The sequence below is a fragment of the Dreissena polymorpha genome, chromosome 2 (assembly GCF_020536995.1).
Source record: "Dreissena polymorpha isolate Duluth1 chromosome 2, UMN_Dpol_1.0, whole genome shotgun sequence".
NCBI classification, from domain to species: Eukaryota; Metazoa; Mollusca; class Bivalvia; order Myida; family Dreissenidae; genus Dreissena; species Dreissena polymorpha.
The window spans coordinates 125,432,946-125,447,102 of record NC_068356.1 but is presented as its reverse complement, the minus strand read 5'-3'; the positions used below and the strand labels follow the sequence as shown (position 1 = coordinate 125,447,102).

Sequence of the window (14,157 nt, the reverse complement as noted above, 5' to 3'; positions counted from 1 at the left end):
GAAAAATTTACTGAAAATGTTACAATGGCGGTACAAACTCTCAGAGGATCATAATCACAATTTAATACACCTGCGGTACAAACTCTCAGAATCAATGACAAAATAATTCTTGAAAATGTTACGCCGGCCGTACAAACTCTACAATGACAAAATGTTACGCCGGCGGTACAAACTATGCATAATCACAGACAGACATTTCTTAATGTTACGCCGGCGGTACAAACTCCCTAAGGTTCATAATCACACAGACAGATAATTCTAAATGTTATGCCGGCGGTACAAATTCCCTTAGGTTCATAATCACACAGACAGATAATTCTTGGAAAATGTTACGCCGGCGGTACAAACTCCCTAAGGTTCATAATCACACAGACAGATATTTGAAAATGTTACTCTACAATGACAAAATGTTACGCCGGCGGTACAAACTATGCATTATCACAGTCAGATATTTCTTAATGTTACACCGGCGTTACAAACTCCCTAAGGTTCATAATTACACAAACAGATAATTCTAAATGTTACGCCGGCGGTACAAATTCCCTTAGGTTCATAATCACACAGACAGATAATTCTTTGAAAATGTTACGCCAGCGGTACAAACTCCCTAAGGTTCATAATCACACAGACAGATAATTCTTTGAAAATGTTACGCCGGCGGTACAAACTCCCTAAGGTTCATAATCACACAGACAGATATTTGAAAATGTTACTCTACAATGACAAAATGTTACGCCGGCGGTACAAACTATGCATTATCACAGACAGATATTTCTTTGAAAATGTTACGCTGGCGGTACAAACTCTACAATGACAAAATGTTACGCCGGCGGTACAAACTATGCATAATCACAGACAGATATTTCTTAATGTTACGCTGGCGGTACAAACTCCCTAAGGTTCATAATCACACAGACAGATAATTCTTTGAAAATGTTACGCCGGCGGTACAAACTCCCTAAAGTTCATAATAACATAGAGAGATAAATTCTTTGAAAATGTTAAGCCAGCGGTACACACTTCCAGATATGCATAATCACACAGAAAAAATCACACTGAAAAAAATGGAAGGTAAACGACTTTTAAATGTATAATTCTTAATTTATTTTTTAATTATAAAACATGTAATAATAAATACAAACACACACAAAGGTATACCATTATGTTCGCAATCCACCAGTCAGTAGGTCAGAACATTTATAAAAGAGTGTGAATGATTCAATATTTTTTTATGACTAACTAAAATTAATTAATTTTTTTATAAAAAATACATAACATGTTTTTCAACATGTGAAGTCATTTTAAAAATGAAATATTTCAATAAAACAATCTTTACATCAATTATAACCATTCAAAGTTCTTTAACAGATGCAATTGCTGCAATTTGTATTTTCATTACTAAACAATTCTGCCACAAGTTTAGTATGTATTGTAAAAACAAAACTTTATTGTTTCTCCTGACATACAAACATATTATAGAACATAAAACAAGAGATGTGTTTGTCAGAAACACACTGTCCCCCTACTGCGCTGCGTTGATACATGTTTTTTTTACCTTTGACCTTGAAGGATGACCTTGACCTTTCACCACTCAAAATGTGCAGCTCAATGAGATACACATGCATACCAAATATCAAGTTGCTATGTGAAGGGGCATAGAATTTATGAGCATTTTTTGAAACCTAAACGCGAAACCTAAACGCAAAGTGTGACGGAAAGACGTACAGTCCGATCACTATATGCCCTCCTTCGGAGACATAAAAATTAAACATTAGCAATCACAAATTCACAAAATCTATTTTAACAAGGGCTGTTTGTAAAACATGCATGCCCCCCATATGGGCTGTCAGTTGAAGTGGCAGCCAAAGTGTGAATTAGTTTTTGTCACTGTGACCTTGACCTAGTAACCTGAAAATCGATAGGGGTCATCTGCTAGTCATGATCAATGTACCTATAAAGTTTCAGGATCCTAGGCCTAATTATTCTTGATTTATCATCAGGAAACCATTTTACTGTTTCGACTCACTGTGACCTTGACCTAGTGACCTGAAAATTATTAGGGGTTATCTGCCAGTCATGATCAATGAACCTATGAATTTTCATGATCCTAGGTGTAAGCATTCTTGAGTTATCGTCCGGAAACCATTTTGCGGTTTCAAGTCACCTGACCTTGACCTTGTGACCTGAAAATTAATAGGGTCATCTGCGATTCATGATCAATTTACCTATGAAGTTTCATGATCCTATGCATAAGCGTTCTTGAGTTATCATTCGGAAACCATTTTACTGTTTCGGGTCACTGTGACCTTGACATTTGACCTAGTGACCTGAAAATCAATAGGTGTCATCTGCGAGTCGTGATCAATGTACCTATGAAGTTTCATGATCCTAGGCATAAGAGTTCTTGAGTAATCATCCGGAAACCATTTTACTATTTCGGGTCACCATGACCTTGACCTTTGACCTAGTGACCTGAAAATCAATAGCGGTCATCTGCGAGTCATGATCAATGTACCTATGAAGTTTCATGATCCTTGGCATAAGCCTTCTTGAGTTATCATCCGGAAACCATTTTACTATTTCGGGTCACCGTGACCTTGACCTTTGACCTAGTGACCTCAAAATCAATAGGGGTCATCTGTGAGTCATGATCAATGTACCTATGAAGTTTCATGATCCTAGGCCTAAGTGTTCTTGAGTTATCATCTGGAAACCATCTGGTGGACAGACGGACATACGGACCGACATGAGCAAAACAATATACCCCTCTTCTTCGAAGGGGGACATAATAAAGCATTTTTATGTGAAGACAAGTTCATACAAAGCATTTCTAAACCGAAATCGAAAATTGGTAGAAAAATGCACATGAACAAATGTACAGTTACAATAGCTTATAAAGGACATCTCACTCAATACTTTCGGGGGATTATAAAGACAACTGGCGAAATAAGGAACATTTGACTGGATACAAATTGTTAAACACTACACCTCAATAATAGTGTCTTATTTTTGCCCACCAGAGACGTATATTTGCTAAAACAAATTTAATTGACTGATCCAATTTCACCATAAAATGAAACTCTGGGTTGGAATAAACCCATGTGTTCTAGTAAAGATTGACGCAGAAGTTCTTGCAATAACCTTAAAATAAACAAAATATATCCTTCAAAAAGGCAGCAGAACACATACAAAATGAGCAACAAGATGTGCATATACTGCATAAATGAAGTATACAGGTCCATCAAGAATTTTATCCACAGATGTTTCTTCCTTTCTTCATCTGTAATCATGACCAGTCGTGATCTGCACAGTGTTGTGTCTTAAATAAACAAACCACATATCAATGCCAAACAAAAACAAGAGCTTTCTCCATCAGACATATGCCCCCAAAAAACGCTTTTTCAAAACCTAAAGGCAGAGTTTGAACCTAAAAGCGGACCCTAAGTTTAATGTCAAGGTCAAAGGGGTCAAAATTTGTGTGCGTATGGAAAGGCCTTGTCCATATACAAATGCATACCAATTATAAAGGTTACATCTGAAGCGACATACAAGTTATGAGCATTTTTCGAAACCTTTAAGCGATATTATGGGCATTTTTCACTGTTGAATTGAGCTGAAAAGAATTAACAGGTCAAACAAGTTACTTAAAATGAAGTTACTGACCAATTATCTGCAACTCATCTTGCTACCAGTTGTTATTAAAAATATATTTTATATTCGATATCTTACGTGACTCACCCAGTCCTGTAAGCCATCCGTAAAACAAAATTGTGTCTTTGTGTCGTATGAACGAATCTGCACTAAAACTAAATTTAGGTACACATCGTACAAGCATGACCAGTTGTCAAACGAAAGTACAGTTTATATTCAATTTAATTCAAATGCATTATTTTTCTCTTTCAGGGATATTGTTTTAGCATGTTGATGCTGCATTAACAAATCTAAGTATATATGAAGTGAAAACACCAAAAATAAACAACGGTTGCGATAGACACCTATTAACTGTTAGATGCCCATAATATCACTTTAACGCAAGTGTGACGGACAGACATATGAACGGACGGACAGTGCAATCACTATATGCCGTCCTGTAACGTACTGAAAATCAAGCTGTAGAATAATTTATTTTTATTTTAAATGCCTAATAGGCTACTCAACAATACTTCAAACAAAATGCATTTTTAAACCTTGAAAAGCTGAAAACGTGAGAATACAAGAAATGTTAACAAAACATATAAAGGCTTAATTAATGCTTTAATATCTGTAGAACACTAGTTGCAGTATCGAGTTTATTTTGCGAGAAAATATCATTCAAGTTGTGTTCCTTCAAGGCATGGGAATTCCGTTTTTAAAAAAATGGATGAAAGTTAACCTTTACCTTGTCTTCCACTAGATTTAGGCAACAGAAAGAGCGACACACGATTGAAAATATTTGTGCCAAGTTTAATAAAATTCACTCAATACATGACTAAGTTATGCTCTGGACACAAACAGGATGCAGCATTGTACTATATATAGACATTTGACCTATAATAGTGACATTGACCTTGGAGGTAGGGAACTGGTATTTAAGCATACACAGTCTAATGATGAGGATCTTTTGTACCAAGTTTAAGGAATTTCGCTTTATAAATGACAAACTTATGCTCCTTGGGACAGATGGACGGTCGTGATTCCCATATCCCATTTACTCCAGGACTCTGGGGGTTACTGGTTCGAGCCCTGATGGGGGCTACTTTTTTTCCTTTTTTTTAAATTTTATTCTTGATTTTTTACTTGAGCTTTTTAGATCCAGTGTTTACATTTATCAATATAAAGCACTTAAAGACAAACTACAAAACATGCCAAAATCTGTGAAAAGGCCCCTTTAATATTAATCAGTTTTAATACTATTATTACTTATTTCTTATAAAAACCATTATATGTTCAAAGAAAAAAAAGAGCAATATACAAACCATATATAAATCTTCTCTTCCTTTTGCCAAACCCTTTCCCACCAGAAGTGTTATCATCTGAAATGTTTCAATGGAATATTTTCATATGGATTACATGTACACTAAAAATACACAATAATTTTCTACAGATGGGTTTGATTAGGATAAGTAGAAACAAATTTTTTATGAAATAATGTTCATAATTATTTTATTGTCACATTTTTACTGTAAAACATACTTAAACTTAAGTTTGTTCTTCCTGATCCTGTCAAATTCAAACTAAATACATAACAAATGAATTTCAACTCTATAACGAATGTAAAAAGATAACTTTAATGATATTTTCAAGATTTATGATAATAATAAATATCATATATATTTACTCTTCTTTTTGGCAACCCTGAGGTCAGAAGCTTCGTCTCCAGTTTTTTCGCTTTTTTATCTGTACCTTGAATTATACAAATTACACCTCAATATTGTATTTTATTATTATACATGTATCTCATACTGTTTTACAAATTACATATTGTAAGGGTCCATCAGCCCATGTTTGAAAGCAAATATCCAAGCTCTTGGCATTGTGGTTTCAGGGAAGAAGTTTTTACAATATACATATAGGAAAACATATTTGCCTTCAGGGTTGGGCCAATTTTTACCCTTAAAGGCATAATTTGAACAATATTGGTAGAGGTATTCCAGACGATGTTTAATGTCAAATATCAAAGCTTTAGTTTTAATATTTAAGAGAAGTTTTTTTAACTTTTCACTATATACATTTAAGGAAAAAACATTTGGCCCCTGGTATGGGGCAAATTCCGACCCAAGAGGCATAATTTTAACATTCTTGTTTACTGTTTAGGTTCATCATATGATGTTTCATGCCAAATATTAGAGCTCTAAGCTCTAGATGTTACTATATACATATAAGGAAACCTATCCATTTCCATGGTAATATGAGTTATGCAAAGAACATTCCTGCCAAGTTTCATTAAGATTAGCCGAGTGGTTGATTAAGATTTACAAACTCAACATGTATATTCTCAGAGTATATACTATATGCTAGAAATGCAATATGGATGATTATCAAATCAGTTGGGGGGGAAAATTATACCCTGAGTACGGTGAGCTCAGGTTAGCTAACAATATATGACCTTACTGTAGAAAAAGCTCACCAATGGCTGTCTGTTTTCCTTTTCAATCAGTTCACGAACTTCAGGAACCATTCCTTGTCCTGGTGGAAAGGACTGCCTTATAGGTTGTCTTGGTAGCAGTGTTAAAGGAAATACCGGTACTCCAGAATCTAAACTGTCCATGTTGGAATTGAGCGATTCGTAAAAGTCTAGCCACTTTTGTGTACTATCCTGCTTTTTGAAAATTAGTTTCAGAGCTTTAATTTGTTTAACATTTTTATCTATTTCAATTTTACTAAAATTTGGCTTCAATATTTCTGGCTTTCCACTTGGGGCTTTATTCAAAAAGTTCCCATTAAGGGCTGACCACGGCTGAGATTGAACCCCTTTATAAAACACTTTTACACCACCGTCCACAGAAACAAATTTAAAGTGCAAAGGTTGGGTGATGTGGTCAGCTTTGTTCAAATCACCCTCAATCCATGACTTAACATCAAATAATTGTGTGATACGCTCTGCATTTTTCAAAACGTTTAAAAAGTCATCAAAATATTCAGCATCTTTAGTATTTAACAGCCTGGACACCTCACTAAATTTTGCATCAATGTCTTCATGCGTGTGGCCAACAATAAGGAAGGACATATGAACCTGAAATATAATATATGATTATCAAATCCGACAAATCAAATACCTTCAGTCAATAAAGTCGACAATGGCTGAACAAGATAATGCCTTTCCCAAGTTTTATCATAATTTTATTTGAAAAAAATGCATAAACTACAAGATGGAATAATACTAAGAAAAACTATTCATTTAATAATCAAATATAAATAATTTATATGTTAAGGCTACAAAAATGTTACCTGAAATAAAAGCCAAAAAGATGCAATTCCATAATTTTGAAAACAAACATTGCAGGATTCAAAACTATCATGTTTTTAGTGATATATATGATACACAGTAGTTGGCAACAATAACATGTCTAAAGTTAATTAGTTATAGTAACTATCCTTTCCCTGATAGATACATGCTTTTACGATCCCTATCGATTCCCTGAATAGACGTGTTTCCGCGACGTTATCGATTACCTGGTAAACAAGGGCTGTTTGTAAAACATGCATGCCCCCTATATGGGCTATAAGTTGTAGTAGCAGCCATTGTGTGAATACGTTTTCTTCGAAGGGGGGCATAATAAGCATTTCTACTAAATCATGCTACAGAGGTTGAATAATTGTAAGTAGTGCACATGAATATTCAAATAATCAAGTTAATGAAAATGAAATTATTTGAATACTCATCCTTAAGAAAGACTGTCGTAAAACAGACACTGTGATCTTTGAAATCAACACTCACCTCATGGAAAACCTGTTCTGCCACTAACAATTCCAGAAATGCAAATACATAACGGTTCTTATTTTCCCTCCAACAGTTGTCTGCTTGGATAAACAAATTTGGAGGCAGGAAGTTGTTCTGGAATAAAAACATCCACAAAATTATTGCACAATAGTGTTGTTCTCTAGAGTAAACAACAAGTAAAACTACAACATAGGGAAAACAATAAAAGTAAGATGGTCAGTGTTTATATCACATGATCATACACAAATATAGCTAGTCTGGCGAAAATGTGTTATCATACTAATGCTTTTTGTATGACTCGTATTCTGATGTTATCTATCCTATTAACCAACCTAAGCAAGAATTTATAATCCTCTATACAAATTCATAAAACCAGGGGTCTCACTCTGGTTTGGGGGAACACCGAGGCGGGCGAAATCAGGCATCATTTTCCATAGGAGAATTTCAACCAAAACATAAGAAACATTACAATATTTGTTTTAATCACTTAATTTGTCCTTTTTACTACAATCTATTAACAGTTAACACTTATCTATCAATTTTATTTAGTTTGAAACATTTTGAACTTGAACTTGACAATTCTGGGTCTAGGGCATTCAATTGTCTTGCATTTTTATCTGAAATGGGGGAACTGTATACTTTTTGCTGGGGAAATATGGCCTTATTTAAACCCCAAAAACCAGAGATTGAGACCCCTGAAAATACTGACTGTACTATCACCATCTTTACCAAAAAAGCCGTCAGTGGTATTTCATTAGTGTCAAGGGCTTTGGTTATTTTCAGAAATGTAGGTGCTTGAATGGCCTGCTTACAATTTTTGTCTTCCAAGTATAATTATGTAAGATAACATGTGCACAAACATTACTCACATTTGCCTTGGCTTGACGTAGTAGCTCTTTAAGTATGATGTTGATTGTCAAGTTGGGATCATGAGGATATTCATTAATGTCCACATAGGCATGAAACCCTCCATGCCCGTGACTTAGCACTCCAGTGACATGAGTATGCAGAAGATCCACTGCATGCAGATTCTGTAATTTTTCACATAACAGTTACAAAATCTTGCACAATACATCATTTAAATTTGGAAATCAAAAACAAACAAAATACTGAATCTTGTTTGTGTATTTCGTCTCCTAAAACTTAACAAGCATATTTGATTAATTGTTATCACCTGCCAAATAAAAAGCCTTTAGTTTCAATCAAACTCATAATTCTTGACCTGAACTTAACAAAATTTGCTAGCGTACCACCACAATATAATACTAAGTAACAACTATTCACTATTTTTTGTTTTTTTAAGCGCCGCAAGTGTCCTAGAGACAACTTTAAATATAAATTAATAAATTTTGCATCAATGGTTGAATGGCAAGATATGTATTTTAGGAACTCATTAAATAAATGCTTTTTAATGTATATATAGAATATTATGTAACTGTCGGATAGAGATCAAGTTTATAGGATGAGAAACATGTAGTGCTAGACTTTCAGAGTGCTACAAAATTTTTGAGCCGAGCATGATAAACTTGATCTCTTTCCAACACTCACATGATATTCTATTTATCCCATTATTTTGTGGTGTTTATCGTTCAAAAAGAGTAAAAATACTTAATTCTAAAAAATAACGCTGGTGTCCCAATTTTGCTTATAGTATTTGTTTACTTCAAACATAATCATTTGCTATGACATCACATTGAAATATATATTGTTCCAAAAATAAAGATTGGAAACCATAGTCTAAAAATATTTATAGTTCACAGCTCATATTCATACGATCACTTGTTATACTATTGGTTTTCGTTTGGTAATAGGATAAACATTTATTTCAGAAAAAAATATACCATACAAACTGTTTATATGCCCTTTTTATGGGTAACATTCTGTAAAGAAAATTGAAAGCTTAAGACACACAGAGTACGACACACAGGTGTGAGCCAAAAAAGATTACCACCGAAGGCACAAAACCTCCTTTATCCTACCTTTGGGTTCCTCCCAGCAAAATGTGGCAAATTGGTCTTTGCTGTAAAAAATAGAGAATAGATTTATGCAATAAAAATTTAAAAAACAACTGTTTGTATGTTTGTTATATAAAAAATTAAATCACATATTATGTAAAGCTTTCCTTTTTGGTACCATTGTATCCTGTGTGCAACTGTGGATGTAGTAAAAAAGTCTGGACAGGAAATTAAATTAATTACAGTATTTCATGCTTTTCAGTGAAAGAGCGTAAAAAAAAACAAGAGAACAACAACATGATTTACTAATGACAAATCATAATACTATATATTTCAAAGTGTAAGATCGTAATATATATTTCATGGGTTGTAACAGAAACTCGTTATTTTCACTTGTGAAAATATTGTTTCGGTGACCACTCATGAAATATAATGCAATCTTACACGGAATCCAACAAATATCCTCTATGACATATATATATATATATATATAATTATGGAAAAGGTTAACATGTATATATGCATGGAGAAAGAAATGCACATTTAAAACTCTATATAGCCTATAGTTAAAGGCTTTTTCTTCAAAATAATGGGAATTATTTTTTATAATGGCATAATACAAAATGAAAGATTTTGTTCTGTTACAGTTTACACATTCAACAAAAAATTCATTCATTGTAATGTTTAGAAATCCTTATTATGGTGACCTATTTTTAGAAATCGGGTCAGGACAAATAATTGTTTTTGCCATTGTAACAAGGCCCCGTCAAAGGCAGAACACTGGAACTTGGGAATATGTTTTATGACTAGTTAGGATTTTCAAACTGCTCCTGTCAAAATTAAAGTGTATGGACACTTTAAATACCAACCTTGATCCATACCATCGATAATTATGGACATGTGCTGGCTTGGATTGCGTTGTGCCTGGTCTTTTTTGTTGTAATAGTACTTCCTTTCTAACCTGGATATCATTAAATAAGAGCTTTGAAGTTGCAAATAGTTAATAGTTTTAAGTGCATCTGTTTCTTTGACATCAAACATTTAATAGGCAAAATTAAATTAAATTTGAAAGATGTATATCATTTCTTTGTTTACCATCATTAATGGGCAGTATGCAGGAAACAAAAATATGCAGGATATAGCACCTTTCTACCTATTTCACTTTGAATGTTTAAAAACATTTATAAAACTACATATTTATGTTCAATAAGTAAAGGTGAATTTGGGATATCAATACATATGTAGGATTAATGGGGCTTAAAGGTCCTTTCAATTTAAGATAAAAGTCAATGAGCTTGATTAACTGAATAAATTTTACTAATTACCAGTGGTTATATAAAATAAGCCTTAGGGAAAGATATAGAGCAAAATTGGAGGATGCTGCACCCTGCAAGAAATTGTCAATGTTAGTCCAAAATTTTCACCGTGAACCTTTTTATAATTTTCAATCTAGCAGCACCCAGTAAATTTTTCTGGTCATTAATCTTTCCCCTAATAATACACAGTCTGATTTGCATTCTGAACTTTAGAAATGCTTCTTACCATGTTTGTAAGGGAGTAATTCATTAAAGATTTGGTTACAAAATTAAATGAAAAATAAAAGAAATGAAAATACATAAATTACATTTGACGAATATTATGCTCTTCTTTCTTTTTCTTGTAGAAAGCACGCATCTCGAAAGAGGTGGTTTTGCTCATTAGCCTTTCTAATGTCACACAAGTTGTACATTTGCTGAAGCTGTTGGTCTGAAACATACATCGATCACTGCTTATGTTACACAGCTCCAGATAACTGATTCATTTTTGTTGTTGTTTACAACCCATTTCAAAAATAAATTCCTGAAAATAAATTACCAATGCCTTTTTGGAGTATCCTTTCTGATACATCACAATGAAGGTTTTAAGTCTTAGAAAAGTCCATGAAAATTGTCGTTTTACACTGTAACAGTTTAACCCTTTGCATGCTGGGAAATTTGTCGTCTGCTAAAATGTCGTCTGCTGAATTTCTAAAATTCGCATTTTCTTCGATTTTTTTTCAAAGAATACTATCAGAATAGCAAACAGTTTGGATCCTGATGAGACGCCACGTTCTGTGGCGTCTCATCTGGATCCAAACTGTTTGCAAAGGCCTTAAAAATTCGGTTCCCGCATTGTAAGGGTTAACAGCTGAGAAAGAATTAAGAAAGGCCAGGCTCTTTCAAGATACAGAGGCAATGAAATGGTGTTTTCACCAGGGCTGGCATTCCAGAAAGTTTTTAGAGAAAATCTTAAATTCTACTTTTTCTAGTTAATTTTTTGAAGCAATATCCTTTCTATGTATGCGTTTTCGCCTATTGTACATGTGTGCCTCATTCTAAAACATATTTAATGTAATATAGTTAAGTTTTTGATTGTGTAGCATATTTTTTCATTTTTAAATTTTAACCAGATGTGTTTGTAAAACACTATGTCCCCCATATATTTGACCTTTGTCGTTGACCTCGAGAGAATCTGATTCAACTGTATATTATTATATCTAGTAACTGACAAAAAAAAGGTTACATGTATATTGGTGTTACACCTTGTAACAAATGCTGCAGACATTCAAAGGATATACTCAACACAAGATTCATTATGTGACAGCTGTTATAAAAACACATATAGCTATAGATTCTAATTTGACGATGCCAAATTACATGTATTACAACTAACGCAGGTACATGACTTTGTAGTTTAAAAACGTCATATCAGCATAAAATTGTTTGTAACCCACAAAAAACACATTATTTTACCTTTTTCGTTTTAACAAACTGGAAGCTGTCAATCCATTTCTTGTAGAACTGGCTTTTGCTCACTGGATTTTCCACATCCATTTTGTATTGTTCATAAATATGACTTTTCACTGTTCCATATGGCATCACAATCTCGTTTCGGTGAGGCATTCTTTCGCCATGAAATCTGAAGTAATCCTCCAGCCAAGCAATCAAAAGTAGAGTGCTCTTGTCCCAGTTACGTGGGGATTTCCCAGTTGGAGCTTCCTTGTTATTCATGCACATATCAGCAACTGTAGTTAATGTATTCTTGTTAACTCTCAATGCAGCCAAAAATGCTTTTGTACATAATTGTATTTCTTGTTTTTTAGACTGTACTGAAAAGTACCTGTATTTTCCGACTTTTTCAGATTTTTCATATGATGCTTTCAGCAGTGTTATCCTAGTCAATTTTGGATTATGCCAGAATTTTTCACGAATATCACGGACAGAATTAATATTCAACTGCATAATACACCGTTTTCCACAATAGCAGGGTGTGGTAAGCGCTGTCTTAATACTAAGAAACTTCAATGCTTTTAATTTCATTCTTCCTTCTGACTTTACCTCACCTGAAAACAAATATTAAAACCAAGGCATAACAAATGGTTATTTTCTAGCATTAAGACTGGTGTTTTAGAATGTAAACAGAAAGGCTAAGAATTTTTTTTAAGTTCCTTAAATTAGTTTTAGCAATAACGTTGTAATGTGTGGGTTTATGGCACATTTTTGTCTAAATCTGAAACAAATTTTTATTAGTTTTTTTATTGGGATAGTATTAATTATTGAATTTTAAGGGACTAGGGCAACAAAAATCATCAAAATCAAAAGTTAAAACAACTACTTAAGCGATGCCAATTCTGACCCATTACTATTTCGGAAGCCTTAGATGTCGAATTCAACACTGACAATGGGAAAAAACAACGCAAAGTGAGCATACATTTTCCCCTTCTATGCAATAGTTACTGAGAAACAGCTCCAAACTGGTAAAAAATTGACAAAATTCACTATTAAACAAACGCACATGCTAAATTTCAAAAAAGCCTGGCAAAATTTCCCTCAAAGTTGTACTGTACTTACTTTGAATGTACTTGTTTTCTGTTTTCTTTTTCGGCTTAGCTAAAACCTGTTCGATGTCATGTTCAGAATCTGTAGAAGACAAAAACATTAAGCTTTCATCACTATCCCAAATGTCTAAATATTCCTCATCGCGCTGTACTTGTTCGCTATCTGTCACAGCACAGTCAGCAGATCCTGTAATGTCTTGTAATGTGGTCATAGAACAATTCACTGGGTCCCCAGAATCGGAGTCTGACCACCTTACTTGTACCAGTTCTTCATCGCTACTCCAGTTTACCTGGATTAGCTCTGGCTGCATGAATACAACCGCACACAAACACTGAAATAAAAACAAAATTTAATTGTAACTGTTTCCACCATAAATTATTTGTGAACAGTCATCACGGTAATATATTTTAACCACTAGCCCGAATTATGATGCTTTATTGGAAACAGAATCCAATAGCCCGACTATATAAATTATTAATTTCTAGTAGCCCGATTAACATTTAACCAGTCCTGGGCTGTCGGGCTTATAGTTAGCGTGCAGACTGTTTGTGAAGTTACAAGAATGAATACTGTGCACAACCTGTTAGGAATATAATTATATAAAAATCACAATTTCAATTGCCCATCCTTACAAGTTACTGGGTATCCGGAAAAAAACCCTCCCAGACATAAACCCTTCTTTCAGCCTAACAAGGCAAAAACTGTATGATAATAAAAACCATGGTCGGGCAACCAAACCTTTCATTGAACAACCATTTAAAAGTAAGTAGTTGACCGAAAGCCAACTGTAAATAAAATGCCAATTGGCAAATTTTAATCTTGAATTAAAATGTTTAATTTATGACGCAAGTTTATTCTGTTTACAATTTGGTCACTATACCTTTCTAAACATAGACAAGCGATGTTAACTTAAATTTTTTTATGA

General features: G+C 33.8%; 1 protein-coding gene across 1 annotated transcript; it reads right to left on the bottom strand.

Moving 5' to 3' along the window:
- Positions 1-528: 528 nt before the first annotated feature.
- On the bottom strand, positions 529-13,789 carry LOC127868878 (uncharacterized). The gene is made up of 11 exons (XM_052411017.1): positions 13,245-13,789; positions 12,147-12,736; positions 11,000-11,121; positions 10,245-10,336; positions 9,400-9,440; positions 8,290-8,451; positions 7,418-7,534; positions 6,107-6,712; positions 5,318-5,382; positions 4,956-5,012; positions 529-3,319 (listed from the first exon to the last, which is right to left on the bottom strand). Exons 1-9 carry the CDS (start codon positions 13,540-13,542, stop codon positions 5,341-5,343), a joined length of 2,070 nt encoding a protein of 689 aa, XP_052266977.1. The 5' UTR covers positions 13,543-13,789; the 3' UTR covers positions 529-3,319; positions 4,956-5,012; positions 5,318-5,340.
- Between the last annotated feature and the right edge of the window lie 368 nt (positions 13,790-14,157).

Bases quoted from the DNA above. Each gene is read 5' to 3' on its own strand.
- LOC127868878 (XM_052411017.1), bottom strand. From the start codon at position 13,542: ATGCAGCCAGAGCTAATCCAGGTAAACTGGAGTAGCGATGAAGAACTG. The intron at 11,122-12,146 runs GTAAAATAATGT...TGTATGTTTCAG, and splicing joins AGTTTGTTAAAACGAAAAAG to ACCAACAGCTTCAGCAAATG. The intron at 9,441-10,244 runs GTTGGTATTTAA...TATTTTTTACAG, and splicing joins TATCGATGGTATGGATCAAG to CAAAGACCAATTTGCCACAT.